At 34.8% G+C, this 21,767-nt stretch overlaps 1 protein-coding gene across 47 annotated transcripts in view; it reads left to right on the top strand.

Moving 5' to 3' along the window:
• Positions 1–21,767, top strand: part of DST (dystonin) — a 612,681-nt gene that overhangs the window by 416,105 nt on the left and 174,809 nt on the right. For 25 of the 47 annotated variants that reach the window (XM_056814337.1, XM_056814311.1, XM_056814313.1 and 22 more), the window contains 6 exons: positions 1,144–1,306; positions 2,443–2,526; positions 2,720–2,827; positions 3,136–3,234; positions 14,281–14,409; positions 18,990–19,078. In XM_056814337.1, coding sequence (XP_056670315.1) covers positions 1,144–1,306; positions 2,443–2,526; positions 2,720–2,827; positions 3,136–3,234; positions 14,281–14,409; positions 18,990–19,078 — 672 coding nt within the window. Of the gene's footprint in view, positions 1–1,143; positions 1,307–2,442; positions 2,527–2,719; positions 2,828–3,135; positions 3,235–7,802; positions 10,512–11,256; positions 14,410–18,989; positions 19,079–21,767 lie in introns of those variants that run through there. The other 22 variants (XM_056814295.1, XM_056814297.1, XM_056814292.1 and 19 more) reach the window with 2 other exon arrangements.

The following is a 21,767-nucleotide window of genomic DNA, read 5'->3' as shown; positions in this document are numbered from 1 at the left end:
GAGGAGACAATCTGGTTTTCATGGTGGATATCTCTCTAAAGATAGTATATATTTCAGGAAATTGTCTATGTAAATTTTAGAAATTTTCTTCCAAATATGCTCCTATTCTGTGTATTTAATGATTTGCTCACTGTACTGTTATTCCTCTTTGGAATATAATATTGTGTTTATTGAACCATTAAATATCATATCTCACGAGGAAAACATTATGGTTTTGATACTATTATAAATCTGATATATGACTAAGTGAGTAGCAGTAGAGACTGTTTTATATTTTGATGATGCATTATCTCCTCTATTGTTTAATAGTATTTCAGGTAACAAAAAGAAAAGAAGTAGTATGAGTTGTGTATCATTTCAATTGAAGATATAAAGAAATAAGATGTCTAGTTTTTGAGTAATTTAAACAAGCAGGATAGTATTGTCCCTTGTCCCTTTCCAAATTATCAATCAACCAATAAGCATTTATTAATCAACTGATTTCACTAATTCCTAATATTTATCATGCTTTAGGTTTGTGAAGAGATTTACATTTATTATCTCTTCTTTGAAAACAGGGTAATATACAAACCCCTGGCTTAAAAAGACAATAATGACAAACCCTTTCCTCAAGGAGCCTACATTCTATAGAGGGAATCAAAATGTACATATAGAAGTGCATATAAAACATTTACTCAGTATTTGGGGGGTCCAAAGAGGAGAAGCAGCTGGAGGGAGCACATCAGGAAAGCCTTCATTTACTAATACTGTGATCTAAATTCCTTGGAAGAATGGTATCACAAAAATAAAATAAATTTTATTCACAAGTCACTTAAACATGGAGATGACTTCTTTTAGAACTATAAAAAATGAAGCGTTTTCTGTGACTTGTGTAAAGTAACTAAGATCCTGAATTTAGAACCTGACATCACTCTCATTTCAATGAAGTAGACCCTGAACTGTGCGGTCAGTGTTACAAAAAAGTTGGTCATGCAATGCTGGTGTAGGGAGTATTCAGTAAATGTTGAATAATGATGATCATCCAAAGCTATGTACTTTTGACTTTTTTCTGTCAAAAAGCTTCAAATGTTATTACTTCTGGATATCTTTGGAAGTTCCAAGCTAATTTTCTACTGATACTTCTTTTTCTCAAATACAACCAAGATTACGTGACCTGGAAGCTATTGGCAAATCTCTGAAGTACTATAGAGATACATATCATCCTCTGGATGATTGGATTCAGAAGGTTGAAGATACTCAGCGAAAAATTCAGGAAAAACAACCTGAGAATAGCAAAACATTGGCAACACAGCTAAATCAACAGAAGGTATGAAAAAAATAGTCTCTTTTGTCTGTGACTTAATTAGGTTAATAATGTTTCTCATCTTCCCTGCCCTCTACCATCTACCAATCCCCTAAAGAAATATACTTTTCTATACTTGTAAGTAATGGATTGGTCAGTAAATCAAAATGGAGTATATTGAAACATAGCATTTATCTTAGTGTTCATTTTCAAAACAGTTGCTAGATTTAAACACAGAAAATTAGGTAGCACATTTGAATGGGTTTCAGCTAGAAATAGCCATGTAAAACACTCATGTTGCACTCATTTGCCTTTTTCCTGTGTCATGAAGGACCAGGCATAGAAGAATTAAAGCCCTTGATAAATAAGTCTGGTGATTCACAAGAAACAAAGCAGGAAATTGGGGGGATGAATGGCTTTGCCTCATCTTTGAGGACTAATCGGTTTTGGGTAGAGAGGGAGAGAAACTCAGATTATGATTATTAAAAGTATAATAATGTGTATCTAGAAATCCTTTGAGGTTGTGTTATTACCAGGGTTAATCTAGCAGTTTGGCTTTCTTATAGCTTGGAACTGTTGATCCTCGACTAATTAGACCTCCCATCTTATTTCAACTTCGTACCATTTCCCTCATCTTACCCAGCATTTAATGTAATAATCTCAACTGAACATTTCTTTTTTTGGTGATCTACTTTGACCAAAGGACATTTTCCTTGGTTATATGTAAGTGGATTCTCAAGTTAGATAAAAGTACTATTAACTGATGCTGTGGTTCCATAGATATAGATTATAATAGATCCTATACCACTAATATTGAACTTTGTCTTTCCTTGCATGCCCCATTTGGAATTATAAGATGAAATCAAGAAGTTACTAAAGGAAGAATGTCCCTGTGCCACTACATATATCGTCTTCACAAGTTCTATTGCTTCAGGATTGGGAAAATTAAAATTGTTTTTAAGTTCTCTAATACAGTATTAGCTTTATTCAGATGTAAAGTTACATATAAATTACATTGGGGTAGGAAGCTGGAGAATGCAACCACTGATTTGGCATTATCCCAACAAATTGAAATGCAGATGTTTTCATGTTGATTTTTTTTCTTGGTTAAATTATTTTAAATAATTACCTTCTCTGTTAAATTATTTCCTCACTTATAGATGCTAGTATCTGAAATAGAAATGAAACAGAACAAAATGGATGAGTGCCAGAAATATTCAGAACAATATGCCACTGCTGTGAAGGTAAGAAATACTATAACATTCCTATGTAAAATATCTGCAACTTATTAACTTAAAATTTATTAGTTATACCACAATTTATTTCTCATGCTCTTAACAAATTATGGAATCATATTTTTGAGAATTGTTTTTGTTCACAATCCTACCAAGTTAGCTACTTTTTTTGTGAATTAATTCTTTTGACTTTTTTGTACAGGACTATGAATTACAGACAATGACCTATCGGGCTATGGTAGACTCACAGCAGAAATCACCAGTGAAACGTAGGAGGATGCAGAGCTCAGCTGACCTCATCATACAAGAGGTAATGGAGAATACATTTTTTTAAAAAGACTAGTTCATGTTAATAGATGTATCTTAAAGGAACCATAGAAATGACTAAATATTTTATTTAAGATTCATTAACAATTGTAGATTAAAAAGCAAATCCCAGAATATTACACAATTGTATTTAAAAGATATTAAATATCAACAACGAACAAATTATTTTGAAGTAGCTTATTGTGGGGGAATTATCTGGAAGCCAGATAAATTTTTTGAAAACATTAATATAATGCCCTTAAAATCATTAAGAATAGTTGTAATATATTTTTGTGTGGTTATTTTTGACAGTTTATGGACTTAAGAACCCGCTATACAGCTCTGGTTACCCTAATGACTCAGTATATTAAATTTGCTGGTGATTCTTTGAAAAGACTGGAAGAAGAAGAGGTAACTGTTAAATTTAATAGGAAAATATTTTCAAAGGAAAAATATGGTTATGATTCTTTGTTATTTTAATAAAACTCTATTAATTTTCTTACATTAAAGGCTGATGTGTAATTAGATGATTACAAACAAGAGCTCTAGGTTATTTAAGAAAGTGCCAAAAATTAACTATGGTAAGAGTACTTATCAAACAATGATCATTGCAATTTTTGAACTCTATTACTCTATGTTATTTTACACTAGAACATACTTTTATGTTAGCAAGGGCATCCCTCTAACTGAGACTTATTTAATATTTGTAGTTATTATTTTAAAAGCAAGTATTGAATATAGTATTACTTTTAAATATTTTCAAGTCTAGAATAACAGAACTTATTTGTTTTACCTTTAATTCTTTCTTATAAAGTATACTTTCCTATTAATTATATTCACAACCATTTTGATCTGAGAGTAAGAGATTAGCCTGAACCTAAAATATGACAGATACAGTAAAATATTTTCAGAAAAATTAAAAAGGTAATTTATAGAGAAAACTATTAAGATATTTATAGAGAGAAGTAAATATAGCAATAAACTGAAAATCTTGAGACTACAAATATTCACAATTTATTTATCAGCTCGATATTACTAAGACTAATATGCCAGTCATGTTTTTAAGGAAAAAGAGTAATTTATCACTTGGCATGACTGGCATGAAATTAATAATCAATTAACAGTAGAAATAAAAGAAATCTTACATGTTTTTAGACACTTTATCAGATACAGAATAATCTTCTTTAATTTAGGGCTGGAGGTTATGCTATTTTCTGTGTATAACAGTGGTTCCAGTTTAAGTATTGTTGCAGATGCTTTTTCTCATTACTTTCTCATGGCAAATTTTCTTTGAAGTCTAGGCTGCTTTTATAATTACCACAGTGTCTCAGTAAAATAATATATCGAGATACAATTGTGTGTATGTATGTATGTTTAAATCATAGTCCTCTATGAAGTCAGAGCTTCAAAGAAAAAAAAACAGACATGAGCCATTGATGATTTGGAAAAAGCAGGTGTTGGTAAAAAGCAATTCTATGGTACTTGTTAAGAACTGTTATTTTCTAGAGGGTATTTGAAGAAGTATGTGATGAATAGACTTTTTGATAATTATACCAGAGTATTCCTTCAACTCTCACATTGTATCTCTAAAATTTATGCAAATGCAAAAGTATATAATTTTGAAATATCTGGCTCTGGTGTCTTAAAGAGATTTAATTGTGCTCCTTGCTTTTACTCTTTTTCTCACTTCTCTCAGAACAGACAAAGATAGAATGATAAATTGTTATATTTCAAAAGCAAATGTGTATAGGCAGCTAGGGGCCACAGTAGAGAGAGTACTGTGCCTGATGTCAGGAAGACTTGTCTTTCCTGAGTTGAAATCTGGCTTCTGACCCTTACTAGGGGCGTTACCTTGGGCAAGTCACTTAATCCAGTTACTTGTGATCTGTAAAATGAGCCAGAGAAAGCAATGGCAAACCTTGCTGGTATATTTGCCAAAAAAAATTAAAAATGGGGCTAGGAAGAGTTGAATATGACTAAAAACAACTCAACAACAAATTGATTGTTTTCATTGAGTTCTGTTTGGCTTATTCAAATTCTGAGGATGATTTTTTTTTCTGTAAAATCCTCTTTCTTACTTTCTGTCACTCAAGAAAACCAAAAATAAATGTTAATAGTAATTTTGGTAATTACTAGCATGAATACAACTAGTATCACTAATTAATACAATATTATAATAATATTTAATATATAATACTAATTAAAATAACGAATTAATAGTATTTTGGTAATACAATAGTAATGGTAGAGGTGAGTTTTATCTTAGGAGTGTAATGAACTTCACAAACTATTTTTGTCTGTTCTGAATTAAGATAAGTTTCTTCTGCAACAAAATTACTAACAAGTCAGACTTCAATACAGTCTAATTGGCTTTGCTTCATCGTCAAGTTAACAAAACAATTTTTTCTAAACTTCATAATGGAACATTAGTAATTTTTCCTAATTTTTTCATTAAGATCTTGATCCATTTAAAATATTTCCTATAAGTCTTGATAGTATTAATAATTCCTCATATAAAATGAACAGAATGTAATTCTCCTTTCCCTGTTCACTAAATGCATGTTTCAAAATATGCCCCATTATCCCATTCTCTTCAGAGCTTATCTGATAGTCTTTAATATTCCTAAAATATTATTAAATTATGATTTGTATCTATATATTGTCATTTTAACTTCATAAAACATTTTAAAGCTAAAGAAGTATAGTATAATGGATATTTTTAGTGATATAGGTTAATAACTCAGCTCTTATTATTCACTCTATGATTTGGGACAATTTTTGTTACTCTGAATCTCTTTTCTTATTTGTAAACTCAGGAGTTAAAACTACACAATTTCTGAGGTTCTCTACCAGAATGAATAATTTATGATTCTCTTTGAACTTGTTACAAAGTAAGCCAAAAGCAGGCACTTATGCTTCTTTCTTCGCTGAGATTTTTTTCAACTTTAGAGTGAGCTAGTGAAAAAGTAACTCAAAGGTGATAGACAATATATTAAAGGCATTTAAAAAACCCCAAAGAACCAGAACCATGATAAGTTGCATTTAGGATAGATCTTTGCTGGAATGTGAAACTTTTAGACAATGAAACATATATTTAACTAAAATAACACAGTTACTGCCTCAAAGCTTGGTTTTACCTTAAATACTAGTTAAAACAATCAAGTAAAAAAAAATCTCATTTTTCCAAATTTCCCATGATGTGGGCTTAAATAGGTTGATGGTCTTAATAAATTTTTGGAAATGAAATAAATCATTAATGGGAGACTAATGTGATGATGACACTCCCAGCACATAATTGGTCTGTTCCCTGAAACAGGCATAAATTGATTATCACCAGGTCTATACTTAAAATTTTCCATCACATATTGGTTTCCTAGTGCTTTGGCTTAATTGAGGAGGTCTTTGAGAACTCAGGGTCACTTTCGTGCTATAATGAGGTATCTAGATCTACAAGAATTATTTAATGGAGGCTGTTAAAATGCATTGGAAAATATGGAATTATTATACTTAAGTTGGTAAAGAGAAAAACTATAATTACATAATAATGGGGAAAATTCTAAGACATATAGGCTACCAAACAAATAAAGATAACCAAAAACTCTATATGAACTTTTGATCTCAAATTAAGTTTACTATGCAGGAAGATGATTTTAAATTAATTGTGTTAAATTAATAAGGCTGTGGCAAATAATAAATATAAATGAAATTTGAATAATCAAGAGATTCTAAATCATTTCACTTTGTGTTTCATATATTATATAAATATCAGATATTTCTTATATTCATTTAACAATATGGTTACATAGTAACATTTAATATACTTATCTCTTTTCCTACTTTGGAGCTGTAACCATAGGTACATTTTTAAAAAATCTTTAACAAGTCTTGCTGTTTAAAAAAGAATGGCAAAAGCTACTTGTCCTCAGAATGGATTAGAATCCAGATCCATAAAAAGAACGACTCTAAATACATAAAACATAAGCTTGTTTATACAGAAAAAAAGCAATTGTCAGGGAATATAACTGCCTTTGCATTAGCAAATTTAGTAGATACTATAGTGATATGACAAGCATATCTGGTAAAGGATTTAGACTTTAAAAATTTCAAATTTCTGCATTCCTTTTCTTCTTTCCAACCAGGATTATTCAAAACCACAGTACTGTAAGTAATGTCTTTCCAGAAGTATTCACAAGTATTCAGAGTAATAATTGCATTGATTCCTGCCCAATGGAAATATTCTGTGCAAATTTGAATGTGACCACTTACTTCCCAGGAATTCATTATTCACATTAGTCTGAACTTAACTGTATTTCAGGAGTATTTCTTAATTTGTAGATGACTTCTAAACCCCTGCATTTTGTTTAAATCTTAAATGTTTCACAACTTAAAGCATATATTTTATTTTTCACAGGGCCAGCCAATAAACACTGAATTCTTCGTATTTATTTTTTTCTGCATGTTTTCTTTTTTTTGTAGTCAGTGCAATCTGTGCTGTTAACATATGAACAGCATGGTATTTAGCAAGAACACTGGACTGTGGATCAGGAAACCTGGGTTCTATCTGGGCTAATTCTAAGCCTTGGGCAAGTTACTTCTTAACCTCTTGGGACTTCACTCATTTTCCTTAATTGCAAAATGAGTTTAGATGAAACGTTTGTTAAGGTCCCTTCTAAAAGTCTATGTATTTCTTAATTGTTTTAAGAAATTGTTTCTTTGAGCCAAAAAAGATTTTTTGAAATTTTTATGTGTATTATGAGTTCCTCTCATGAAGGATGTTTCTGCTTTCAACTAATTGTTACTTTAGAAGCTTCCTATCTGGAGAGAAGGTGGTGGTGGTGGTGGTGGTGGTGGTGGCAGCGGTGGCTTATTTATACACTTTGGCATCCTTGGTTTGTAAGTACTTTTATGAGCTTTGCTTAAATATTCTGAGCTACAATTGTAGCAGAACAGACTTGATATTTTTAATAAATTTCTTATAGATTAAAAGATGTAAGGAGACATCTGACCATGGAGCCTATTCTGAGCTGCTTCAGCAACAGAAAGCAACAATGATGGAGAACAGTAAACTCACAGGAAAGATAAGTGAGCTAGAAAAAATGCTAGATGAACTAAGAAAACAGAAGTCCCAGGTAGAGCAAGAACTTCCTAAAGTAAAGGCAGCTGCAGAAAATGAGCTGCGAAAGCAACAGAGAAATGTGGAAGATATTGCTTTGAAGAAAATAAAAGCTGAAAGTGAAGCCAAGCAATATCGTTGTGAGCTTGAGAACATTGTGAAAGAGAAGATAGCAGCAGAGCAAGAATTAGAGCGGGTGAAGCAGCTCACATTAGAGGCAGAAGCTAAAAGAGCTATTGTTGAGGAAAACCTCCGAAATTTCCGCCAGCAGTTAGAAGAACATACACTTACTAGAAGAACCTTGGAAGACCGTCTTAAAAGAAAAGACACAAGTCTCAGTGACTTGGAGCATCAGAAAAGCATGTTGATGGCAGAACTAAGAAGAAAAAAGGAGAGTGAGGAAGAACTTTTGAAACTGATGAAGCAGATGGAAGTAGATCTTGAGTTTCAAAAGAAAGTTGCAGAGAAACAGTTGCAAGAAAAGCAGAAAATCGAATCTGAAGCCAGGAGAAAAATAATAGAAATCCAACACCGTTGTGGAGAAAGTACATTGCCAACCTGCACAACCATACAGGATCCACATGGAAAGCAGAAAGCTGATGAATTGAAACATCAGGTCCAGGTTCTAACTCTTGCCAACAAAAAGGCTGAAAAGGAGGTAGGAGAGCTAAAATATGAGCTGAATGCCCTTCAACTTCAAAAGATGTCATCTGAGGAAAAGGCTCGTTTACTTAAAGAAAAATTGGATGAAACAAATAGTACGTTAAAATGCCTCAAGTTGGAGTTGGAAAAGAAAGACCAGGTAGAGCAAGGCTACTCTCAACAGTTAAGAGAACTTAATAGGCAGTTGAACCAAACCACGGATAGAGCACAAGAAGTAATTCAGGAAGCTAATGACCTAAAGAAAATAAAACATCATTATCAAGTGGAATTGGAATCTCTCCATGAAGAAAAGGGGAAGCTGAAAAGAGAAGTTGACCAAATCACTCAGGCCCGGGCACTAGCTGAAATGAACATTCAGCATTTGAATTCCAAGGTATCCACTCTTCAACATGAGAAGGCATTAGCTGACGAAAGAGCAAGATCCTGCTTAGGAAAATCAGAACATATACTAACAGAAGCATTTGATAAAAGCCATGAACAATTACTTGAAAATATCAAAGCAGAAAAAGAAAACAATGAAAAAATCCAGAAACTTAATGAAGACTTGGAAAAAAGTAATGAGTGGGCAGAGACATTAAAACAGAAAGTGGATGAGCTCACCAGACAGAATAATGAAACCAAACAGATGATGCAGAAAATTCAGTCAGACTCAGAGAAGATTGTGTTGGAGAAACAAACGATCCAGCAAAAATGTGAGATCCTAAAAAATCAGGCAGATAGTTTTAAAGAACAACTCCGTAACACAAACGAACATTTGCATAAGCAGACAAAGACTGAACAAGATTTCCTTCAGAAAATCAAATGTCTGGAAGAAGACTTGGCCAAAACTCAGAGTCTGGTTAGTGAATTTAAGCAGAAGTGTGACCAGCAGGACATTATCATCCAGAATACTGAGAAAGAGGTTAGAAATCTGAATGCTGAACTGAATGCCTCCAAAGAGGAAAAGAGACTTGGTGAGAAGAAGGTACAGATCCAAGAAGCCCAAGTGCAGGAATTAAATAACAGATTAAAAAAGGTCCAGGATGAATTACACCTAAAGACAATAGAAGAGCAGATGGCACATCGAAAGATGGTTTTGTTTCAGGAAGAATCTGCTAAGTTCAAACACTCTGCAGAGGAATTTAGAAAGAAAGTAGAAAAATTAATGGACTCCAAAGTCATCACTGAAAATGATCTTTCAGGCATAAAACTTGATTTTGTGTCTCTTCAACGAGAAAACTGTATTGCCCAAGAGAATGCTAAGCTATATGAAACAGATATTAAAGAATTAGAAGGAAGACTTCAACAGTACCGAGAGCAGATGCAGCAAGGGAAGAACATGGAGGGACATCATTACCAGAAATGTTGTAAACTTGAGAAGGAACTGATGGCACAGAAATGTGAAGTTGCAAACTTGAAGCAAAAAATGGATCAGCAGATAAAGGAACATGAACACCAGTTAGTTTTGCTTCAGAATGAGATCCAGAAAAAGAATTTGTCTAAAGATTGCAGCTTCAAACCTGACTTTGAAAGGAAAGTAAATGAATATAAATACTATGGAGACCTATCTTCTAGGGGAATTGAACTTCAGCAAAAGGCACAATCTCCCCTACTGAGATGGGAATCAAAGGGGTTTCCAGCTGAACAGGATGAAAAAAGGCTACATAAGAGTGCTGATCAGATAGCCAAAGAAATGCAGTTCCGGATACCAAAAACTACACAAGAGGATGAAAAAAGCCAACAATGCTACTCTGAGTATTTTTCTCAGACAAGTACTGAGTTGCAGATTACTTTTGATGAACCAAACCCTATTACAAGACTATCAGAAATAGAAAAGATAAGAGACAAAGCTCTGTACAATTCCATATCACCAGGTAGATATCAAGATGACAGCTGCGAAATGGAACTGGTGAAGCTCATGAAGCCTTTGGAGGTATACTCTACTTTCTGTCAACTTTTAGCATTATTCTCCCCTCCATTTCTTTGGTACTCTTCTGATTATTTTAAAAATACTCATTCTTTTAGGAAGCATTTATATGTTATATAATTTTTGCTTTATAATTCTAATGGAGAAAAAATGCTGGCCTGGTTTTCTAATATTTTATAGATTTATTTGCATCTTAGCTATTATATCTTTAAAAATGCTGAGATTAAACAAATGTGCAGATATGCAATGATTCCCCATAGGACTTCAAGAATTGATTAAAAAAAAAAAGATGTGGAAGCAAGGAAAAACACAGAAGAGCGACTAGAGAAAGTAATTCCAACTTTCGGTGTAGTCAGATTTCATTTTAGTTGTTTAAAAACTTGGATTATAAAATAATTTCGAACTTGTTATTTCTACAAAACCTTTCTATAAAAGAAGCATAGTATAGTGAAAAGATCCAAGAATCTGGAATCAAATTGTTCCTTTTAGACTTATTATATGTATGACTTTGAATAGATCACTTAACCTCCCTGGGACTTAGTTTCCTCATTTTTAAAATAAGGGAGTTGGACTACATGGCTTTTATGGACACTTCCAATTCTAGAACTACAATCCTAGCCATGATCTGTCTTCTTTTTAATTTCTACAACATTTATTCTGATCTCTGTTCTTTGAAGAATAGTGTTTGGATTGAGGGTAGAGCCAATTCTTCAGTTAGAGTCCTTAATGTTTTATAAATTCCTGTTTACAGATAGCTAAGAACAAGCAGTATGATATGCATGTTGAAGTCACAACATTAAAGAAAGAGAAAGACATGGTTCCAGATCATGAAGAGCGAGTGCTTGAAGTGTTCAGAACCTCGGATGGATTCAAGAGAGGAGAATTGCCTAAGTTGAAATCTACCAACTTAGAACAAGAGAATTTCCAGAATATTAGCAGAAGTTATGAATGTTCTGTTAGAGATGATGAATTTAAATTTCAGGGACTACAACACATGGTTACTGCCAGGCAATTGGTTGAAGTGAAACTTCTGGACATGGGCACAGTTGAACAGCTGCACCTTGGTCTCAAGTCTGTGGAAGACATTCAGAAAAGTCTTTGTAAGTTTTTGACTAAGTCCACTGCTATTGCGGGACTATACTTGGAGTCTACCAAGGAAAGAATGACATTCACCTTAGCAGCCAAGAAAATAATAATAGATAAAAACCTGTCCTTAGCATTTCTAGAAGCTCAAGCAGCAACAGGCTTTATTATTGATCCCATCTCAGGCCAGAAATATTCTGTGGAGGATGCACTCATTAATGGGGTTGTTGATAATGAATTCAAAAGTAGGCTCCTTGAGGCTGAAAAGGCAGTCCTAGGATATCTACATGGTTCAAAGAAGTTGTCAGTGTTTCAAGCTATGGAGAATAGGCTGCTTGAAAGAAGAAAAGGGAAACACATCCTGGAGGCACAAGTTGCATGCGGGGGAGTCATTGATCCTGTGAGAAGTGTACGAGTGCCTCCAGAAATAGCCGTGCAGCTGGGCTTGCTGAATAATGCCATTTTACAGTTCTTACATGAGCCATCTAGCAACACCAGGGCTTTCCCCAACCCCAATAACAAACAAGCTCTCTATTACTCAGAACTATTGAGAATGTGTGTCTTTGACATCGACAGTAGGTGCTTCTTGCTTCCATTTGGAGAAAGGAAAATTTCCAATCTCTCTGTAGAAAAAGCTCAGAAAATTTCTGTAATCAACATAAAGACTGGAGCAGAACTGACTGCATTTGAGGCTTTCCAGAGGAATCTTATTGAGAAAAACACCTACCTTGAGCTCTCAGGACAGCAATACCAATGGAAGGAAGCCACATTCTTTGACTCCTGTGGAAAGGCTTCTCATGTGCTGACAGATGTTAAAACAGGATTACAGTTTAATATCAGTGAGGCAGTAGAGCAGGGAGTGATTGACAGAGCTCTGGTGAAGAAGTGTCAGGAAGGTTTCATTACACCCACTGAGCTTGCTGATACTTTGCTGAGCAGGTTGGTTCCAAAGAAGGATTTAAGTAGCCCAATTGCAGGGTACTGGTTATCTGATTCAGGCGAAAGGATCTCTGTCCTCAAAGCTTCACGTAGAAATTTGATTGATCGGATTACTGCCCTAAGATGCCTCGAAGCTCAGGTCAGCACAGGTGGTATCATTGACCCACTCACCGGCAATAGGTTCAGGGTGATGGAAGCTCTGCACAGAGGGCTGATTGATGAGCCCTGTGCACAGCAGCTACAGCAGTGTGAGGTGGTGTTCAGGGGACTTACTCATCCAGTCACCAACAAGACCATGTCGGTGGTTGAAGCTATGAGCACAAATGTTCTGAGCATCGAGCTTGGGATTCGCTATTTGGAGTTCCAGCATTGGACAGGTGGCTTAATTGATCCACAGTCTCATAGGAGGTTGTCCGTAGAAGAAGCTCTCAAGGGAGGAATCCTTGATGTCCTCACTGCTTCAAAGCTCAAAGACCAAAAACCTCATGTCCGAGATATAATATGCCCCCAAACTAAAAGGAAGTTGACTTACAAAGAAGCCTTAGAGAAAGCAGATTTTGATTTTCACACAGGTCTGAGACTCCTAGAAGCATCTGAACCCCTCATGTCTGGGATTTCCAGTCTCTACTATTCTTCATAAAATTCACTGAGATTACATCTGTGCTTAGGGTATTATCTCCTTTTAGTCCTTCAGTTGTAAGAAACTCATAAAGTCCTCACTATTGGGGGGGAAAACTGCTGTCTTTTAAGAGAGAGTGTTAGTTTTAAAACAACATAACCATGACTGAAGAGGGATTGAAATGGTTTCATTTAGCTTTGAGATTAGTTCTGTAAATCTAATTAGGATAAATGAAATCTTCTGTAACCAAATGGGGACAGGATGAGTTTGACTAAGTTTTCTTAGTCAATACTGCTTCACAGTTATGCTAATATTTACCAGTCCTGATCTCAACCTAGGAACCCCAGTTCTGAATGCTACAGTAGCCTGAGATAAAAAAAAAATAAGGTGATTTTTGGAGCAGCACCAAGATCAAAAGAGAGAGAAAAAGCACAGCTGGCCAATGTATACCTACTTATGTCTTCTGAGTCCCAGACCAAATTGCAAAATAAAGTCATTTTGAGTTGTTTTTTTTTTGGGGGGGGTACCTATTGCACCTCTAGGCATCTTAAACAACTTAATAAAAGTTGCATTTCTTTTTTTAGATCTTAAATTCAAATATTAAGGAATTTAAAATATGTTTGTTGGAGTAGGGGTTGGGTAGCGGTGGTGGCTCATCATTCTTTGATCGCACACTTCTTGTAAGTCCATATGTGTTTCCACGTAATTTTCCTGTGAACATGCTCTGTATTTTTCTGACTTGATTACATGTTCAAAGCTTTGAATCTTGACTTGTAATGCTAATGCAAAGGCAGCAATTCAAAGATTTTTATATTTTAAATAAAGCCCTGGTTTATGGCTTGTCATATTGAATAACTACTAGGAGGTTAGATTAATATTTAGCAAGGTTCTGCTGTGATTTGCACCACTGACCACAATTTTCCTTCCTATCACAAACATTTTGATGCCCCCTTTCCAGAGAAAGCATGAATCTTTATCATGGTAGAGTGGTATATGGTATGTGGGGTTATGTCACAAAATAAAACATTTCAGTCTGCCTGGTATTTATAATGATATTTTCACGTTTGTTCATTGAGCAGAATCTAACACCTTGATAACTTTAATATATTTTTTTTTACAACTCGTGCTTACCAGAAGTCACTGGAGGAAGAAAAGAAAGAACATGTTGAAAAAGCCAAAGAACTACAGAAATGGGTGTCAAACATTAGCAAGACTTTGAAAGAAAGTGAGAAGGCTGGCAAATCATCCTTCTCAAAGCAGCAGGTACTCACTCATAGTGTCTGTCTGGGGTTTCCCCTGACTGATGTCACCTTTTTTACTTCCCCAAAGAAAAAAAAGATGGACTATTATTTAAATGGCTTTACCACATTTAGGATATGAATTCTTAGAGAGTTCTAAGCATGAAAAGACTAACAATTCTTTAACTATAGGAAAGTACTCATTCTACAAGTATTGAATATGTGTACATTATATGTTCAGACACTGTTCAAAGCAAAAGCAAAAGAAAAAAAAGCACCTGCCCTTAAGAAGTGTACATGCTAATGAAGAGACAACACAGAAATAAATAGTTGCATACACAGTACATATAGAGTAAATGAAAGATAAGCTAGATAGGAAGAACTAGAAGCCTCCAAGCCTTGAGGCTGAGGAAACGCCTCCTGCAGGGGGCACTTTAGATAAGTCTGAGACTGTGTCATAATGTAATTAGCCCAAATTGTGTAATTTTGAGCAGGTAAATCAGTTGATGCAGTTTCCATGATTTAGAGGGATTCTAGAAGCCAGATTGGTTATCAGAAAGTTTATATCTTAACCTGTATAAATGCTAGATTTCCTGCTGCCCTGAAAAATACGACATGGAATTGTATCAATATATCGCTATGACATTGATATATCTTGAATTGGGAATTGGGGGAGCCATGAATTCAAATCCTGCTTCTGATATTCTGGCCAAATCATAGGATCATAAATTTAAAGGTGTGAGAGTCTTTAGAGGTCATTTAGTCCTACTTTCTCATTTTACAGATGAAGAGACTGAGTCCAAGGGAGATTAAATGACTTGACCAAGGTTACACATGTAGTGACCCTCAGAGGTGGGATTTAACCCAGATCTTCTGCCTCTGACCTTCAGGACCTCTTCTATAAAATAGAGATAATAATACTCACAGGGATGCCTACTTGTAGGATTCTTGTGAGTGTCTAGTGAAATAATACACATAGAACACTCTGAAAACCTTAAATCATGATATAAATAGCTATTATAGTTGCCAAAATAAGGCAGTCACTTCTAACAAATTCCTATCTTAGATGGAATCTTTTTTCTAATCATAACAAAAGAGTTGTTTGTTCCATTCCCATTTGGGATTGCCAGGTTCACCGGACCTTTGTCCTCTATTAGTATCTAATTTTCTGCAAAAACTGCAACGGAGCTGTCAGATTATTTTTTTCTTCTTCTTATAACTCACAGGCCTGTGGCCTCCATAGCTACTTGCTCATTCTGGAATTTTTTCCTTGCTGAGTAAGTATGTTTTCTGGTTCTGACAGTAGAGTTGTCACCCTTGTCACAGGTATAGTACTTCAAGTCTTGGCGCTTCAGTGAGAATAATCTGCCTTGTAAACATTAGACCTCCAAATCTATTTTCCTTTAGGGTTTTTTTTTTTCCTTAGCAATCAGTTTGTCAGCCAATGAATCCATAAGCATTTATTAATATAATTATTAGGTATAAGAAGAAAATAAATACAAAAATTCTTGATTTCAAAGAGCTTACATTTTCATGGGGGATCCCACATGTCAATAAAAAAAGTACATATGAGGTATAGAACAAGAGGGATACTTTCTCTGGGGTCCACAGATATCTTGGAGATCTTTAGAGGAACTTTGACCTTGGATAGAAAAAGAAAGTTACTTCTTTGTTTTCACTAACTTCTAACTGAAAATTCTATTACTTTCAATAATTAAAAAAAAATCTTTGTGAGAAGGGATCCATAAGGATCAAAGACACAAAAATGGATAAAAACTCTTGGACGAGAAGAAAGGTAACATTAGAGAAGTCTCAATTGACTGGGGGTAGGTGTGGGAGACCAAGAAAGGCCATGTGCAGAAGGTGGCTTTTGTATTGAGTTTTGAAAGTAGGGGATATTGAGATGTAGAATTGAGGAACATTAACATTTTAAGCATGAAAGATAGTCAATATAAAGGTATGGAAAGTAGATATGGAGGAACAACATAGTTCATATTTATATGGTGCTTTATAGTTTATTACTTTCCTCAGTGTACTCAAGCTAATGCACATTTTACAAAGAAAGAAAATACTTTTTCACCTGTTTTAGGAATGGGAAGTATTATTTTACCTTCACTTCTGACATACGAAAAGCACTATTAAGAAAGCAGATATGGGAGTCTGAGTCTCATTATACACATCATTTAGCTGTGCACTAAACACCTGCCACCAAATGACACCTTCAAGTTTTCTCCCATGTTGTCTAAATTTGGTAACAAAACTCCCATGTAATGTCATAAATGTGCTGGAAGAGACCTCGAAGCCCATCTAATCCATCCCCCTTATTTAACAAATTAGGACTCTGAGGTCAAGGAAGGGTAAATTTCTTGCCTAAGGTTACACGGGCAGTAAAAATCAGAAATAGGATTTGAATCCATGATAGAGTTACTCCTTGCTCTACTATAACACATTCTTCTGATAGAGATTATTACTTCTCTAAAATCTATAATTTTAAGGAATTATGTGGAGCATCAAGAGATTATCATAATCATACAGCTGTTACATGATAGAGACAATATTTGAACTTGGTTCTGCATAATTCCCAAGTGATTTTCTAACCGCTATTGTTTTGCCTCTTATGAGTATAATGATTAACCTACAAGGTTTTCAAAACATGCTGCAATTCATTATTTTATTTGAGCCTTATAGTATTTAGTAGAGAAGGGGTGAGGGAGGCACTGGGGCTATTATGTCCATTTTACAGATGAGAAAATAAACTGAGCAGCACTGTGATTTGCAGAGGTAGTTAAATCCAAGATCTCTCTAAAATCATGATCAGCCTACTCTCAGATATGTCACACTGTTTCAATAATGCATAATATTTTTTAAAAATAAAAGTATGCAAGAATATAGACTCTTTTACATAAAACTTTGTAATAGATCACAATATTTCCTCCTATTCTCTATAAAGAATTCTTTAAAATTGAACTTTGAAACTAATTTCCTCTTCCTATTCCTTAATTAAGCCTCCTCAGGAAAGCACCACCTTCATATATAGATTTGTAAACCATTTCCTATTTCATAATGATCCAGGAGTCTATTTCAGTGCAAAAAAGGGCTACAAAACACTGTAGATGTGATGATGAGGGTTAATAATAAAAAAAAATAACAAATATGTAGCACTTTATTATCTCATTTTGTCCTCACAATTCTGTGAGTTGTGCTGGTAATAATATTATCTTAATTTTTCCAATGAGAAAACTATGGCATGCAGAAGTTGAATGACTTGCTCAGGGTCACATATGAACTATGTCTATGTGTCTGAAGCTGTATTTGAACTTGTCTCCCCCACCCTCCATCTTCTGACTCTGAGCCGAGTACACTATCCATTATCCTATCTAGCTGCCTGCAAAAGTAGAGTAGCTGCAATTTGGTGTGCTTCAGAAATTATAAAAGATCAAATCTCAAAATAAAGCAGAGTAAGTTCATTCTGAGAAAGGGAGGTAGCAACATGGTTTAGAGAAAATAAAATTAGTCTTGGCGTCATAAACCTAAGAATTCAATGCTCGTTTTGCTGCTCATTAGCTATGTGACTACAGGTTTACTAGTTTGGTTCTCAGTTTCTTCCTCTGGAAAATTAGATCTGATTGGGCTATCTCTAAGATACCTTCAGCTACGCTAGTTTCTCACTGTGTGAAACATGAGAATGTATATCTGAATGAGTTGATCTATTCTTAATTGTTTAAGAGATGAATTTGATCAAAGAGTAAATGGAGCGTTGAAAACTAAATAAGACTTTAAAAGGTATGTTTTGGTCATTATTGTACAGAATGTGATTTAAAATCATAAACATATAGGATTGTTCAGCATCCATTTAAGGTCATTATGAGACTTTCTTTTGTAGTTCTAAAGTTCCTGTGGCATTATGCTTGAACCTTCATATTTTGGATATTAAATTAGAGCTTTTGTAAATCTCAAAGAAGTGAAATACTCCATTTAATTGGCTTAACATCATGACACTTCCAGTGTTTTTTGTTTTTTTGTGTTTTTTGCTCATGAAAGCACGTGGCAAATACTAAATAGTTAATAAATTCTTGTTGATTGATTGTCTCATTAGAAAGTGGATGCTAATTTGGTAAGGAAATATGAAATGATGTGGCAAAATCTTGATCTTTTCAGAAAAAAATAGATTTATTATTTATTTCTGGCTGAATTAGCTAAATTTTTTAATGGAAAGGAAAGGAGGAGAAAGGGATGCAGTTCTATACTTTGCTAGTGTAGGGATCCCCCAGAGTGAGAAAATTTCCTATATTTTTTTGTGGGATGGGGAATTGGGAGGAAAACAGTGAAACATTTTCTCTGATGTCAGAGAACATTGGGCTCAAATCCCAACTTTAATGCTTACTTCCAGTGTGAGCATGGGCAATTACTTAAACTTCCCTAGCCTTAGTTTCCTCATTTTCAAGATGAAAGGGTTATCCTTGGCTCTTCACTACTATGGGAAAAAAATACAACTTGGGTCTATTTAAGAATAAGCCTCTTTCTACTTTTAAGGCAATTAAGAAATGCATTATTGGTGGTGGACTCTTTTCAGGGAAAACTTCATTGTATTTTCTTTTCTTTCAGATTTCCAGTGAAGAAATTGCCACAAGGAAAGAACAGTTATCTGAAGCCCTCCAGACTCTACAGTTGTTTCTGGCTAAGCATGGTGATAAGTATGTTGAGTTTGATTAGTTGCTTTATAATTATTTGAAGTGAAGAAAATAAGGATTAGTATAAGGAAGAGGAGGCAGTGGAGCCACCAAGTCAGAAGGGAGTTGCTGGTGCCAAGAGCTGAGACAAGTATTCCTGTTGTGCTTCTATGCTGTAGCTACCTGTAGCTTGGTGATAAAGGATTTTTGCTCATGATGACTGACAACTAACACTCATAAAACTAGTTTTCCAAAGCCCTATAACAATACAGGATGAAGGGAAATAGGTAGGAATTTTGAGTGAAAGAGAGCAGATATTCATGCATTTCTATCCTCATGACTTCTTCATCTTGCAGTGGTATCATACCTTCTAAGAGATGAAAAGGTAGAAGAGAAGGCAATAGTATAGGAAAATTCTTATTAATTTAATTTGTACTACATTTTCTAAATCCCTCAGTTTTATTACATGGAAACTCCTTGGTTTTGTAAAACATAATCAACACTGATTGAAACTCCCTCATTCCTATCACTACAAAATATTATTAAGGAGTTGTTGAATATTAACCTAAAGATGCTAACAAGCAAAGGATCCTGACAGCTTACTTGCTTAGTTTATCAGCAGACAGTGAATATTTTGATTCCAAATATTAATTTGCATGTACCATATACATAGGACCAGAGGATCATAAAGTTAAGGGTAGAGACCTTAGAGGCCATTAAACCTTAATTTTACAAATAAGGGAACTGAGGCAAAAATAAGTTTTATAACTTGACCAAGGTTATACAACTATTAAGTATCTGAAATGGGAGCTGAATCAACGTTTTCCTGATTTAAGATCTAAATGTCCCATCAATTATACTCCCTTGCCTCTCCCCTGTTTATGTCATCATGTTTTCATTTTCTTTTTTAAACATTATTTTATTTTGTCATTTCCAAACATTATTCATTGGAAAAAAAATAATTTTCTTATCCTTACCCCCCCCCACCTCTTCCATAGCCGGCACATGATTCCACTGAGTATCACATGTGTTCTTGATTCAAACCCATTTCCATGTTGTTGGTATTTGCTCTAGAGTATTCATTTAGAGTCTCTCCTCAGTCATATCCCCTCCACCCCTGTAGTCAAGCAGTTGCTTTTCTTCGGTGTTTTTACTCTCACAGTTTATCCTCTGCTTGTGGAAAGTTTTTTAGATCCCTGCAGATTGTTCAGGGACATTGCATTGTCCCTAATGGAGAAGTCCATTACCTTTGATTATACCACAGTGTATCAGTCTCTGTGCAGTTCTGCTCCTTTCGCTCTGCATCACTTCCTGGAGGTTGTTCCATACTCCACTTTATTATTTCTTTTAGCACAAAAGTATTCCATCACCAACATATACCACAATTTGTTCAGCCATTCCCCAATTGATGAGCATCCCCTCATTTTCCAATTTTTGGCCACCACAAAGAGTACAGCTATGAATATTCTTGTACAAGTCTTTTTCCTTATTATCTCTTTGGGGTATAAGCCCAGCAGTGCTATGGCTGGATCAAAGGACAGACAGTCTTTTATCGCCCTTTGGGCATAGTTCCAAATTGCCCTCCAGAATGGTTGGATCAATTCACAACTCCACCAGCAATGCATTAGTGTCCCTACTTTGCCACATCCCCTCCAGCATTCATTACTTTCCATAGCTGTCATGTTAGCCAATCTTCTAGGTGTGAGGTGATACCTCTGAGTTGTTTTGATTTGCATCTCTCTGATTATAAGAGATGTAGAGCACTTTTTCATGTGCTTATTAATAGTTTTGATTTCTTTGGCTGAGAACTGCCTGTTCATGTCCCTTGCCCATTTATCAATTGGAGAATGGCTTGGTTTTTTTGTACAATTGATTTAGCTCTTTGTAAATTTGCGTGATTAAACCTTTGTCAGAGGTTTTTATGAAGATTGCTTCCCAATTTGTTGCTTTCCTTCTGATTTTAGTTACATTGGCTTTGTTTGTACAAAAACTTTTTAATTTGATGTATTCCAAATTATTTATTTTGCATTTTGTGACTCTAAGTCTTGCTTGGTTTTAAAATCTTTCCCTTCCCAAAGGTCTGACATGTATACTATTCTGTGTTTGCCTAATTTACTTATAGTTTCCTTCTTTATGTTCAAGTCATTCACCCATTTTGAATTTATCTTGGTGTAGGGTGTGAGGTATTGATCTAAACTTAATCTTTCCCACACTGTCCTCCAATTTTCCCAGCATATTTTATGAAATAGTGTATTTTTATCCCAAAAGCTGGGTTCTCTGGGTTTGTCGTATACTGTCCTGCTGAGGTCACTTACCCCGAGTCTATTCCACTGATCCTCCTTTCTGTCTCTTAGCCAGTACCAAATTGTTTTAATGACCGCTGCTTTATAATATAGTCTGAGATCTGGGACTGCAAGGCTCCCTTCCTTATCATGTTTTCTTTGGTTCTATATTTTGAAGGTGAAATTAATAAATGATATTTCTCCATACCTTCTAACAAGTTAGAGTACACTTTAAAAACTTTGTGTGCTATAATCAGAGAGATGCAAATCAAAACAACTCTGAGGTATCGCCTCACACCTAGCAGATTGGCTAACATGACAGCTATGGAAAGTAATGAATGCTGGAGGGGATGTGGCAAAGTAGGGACATTAATGCATTGCTGGTGGAGTTGTGAATTGATCCAACCATTCTGGAGGGCAATTTGGAACTA

Source organism: Monodelphis domestica, chromosome 2, assembly GCF_027887165.1.
Source record: "Monodelphis domestica isolate mMonDom1 chromosome 2, mMonDom1.pri, whole genome shotgun sequence".
In the NCBI taxonomy this organism is placed as follows: Eukaryota; Metazoa; Chordata; class Mammalia; order Didelphimorphia; family Didelphidae; genus Monodelphis; species Monodelphis domestica.
This window is presented reverse-complemented; position numbering and strand designations above follow the sequence as displayed.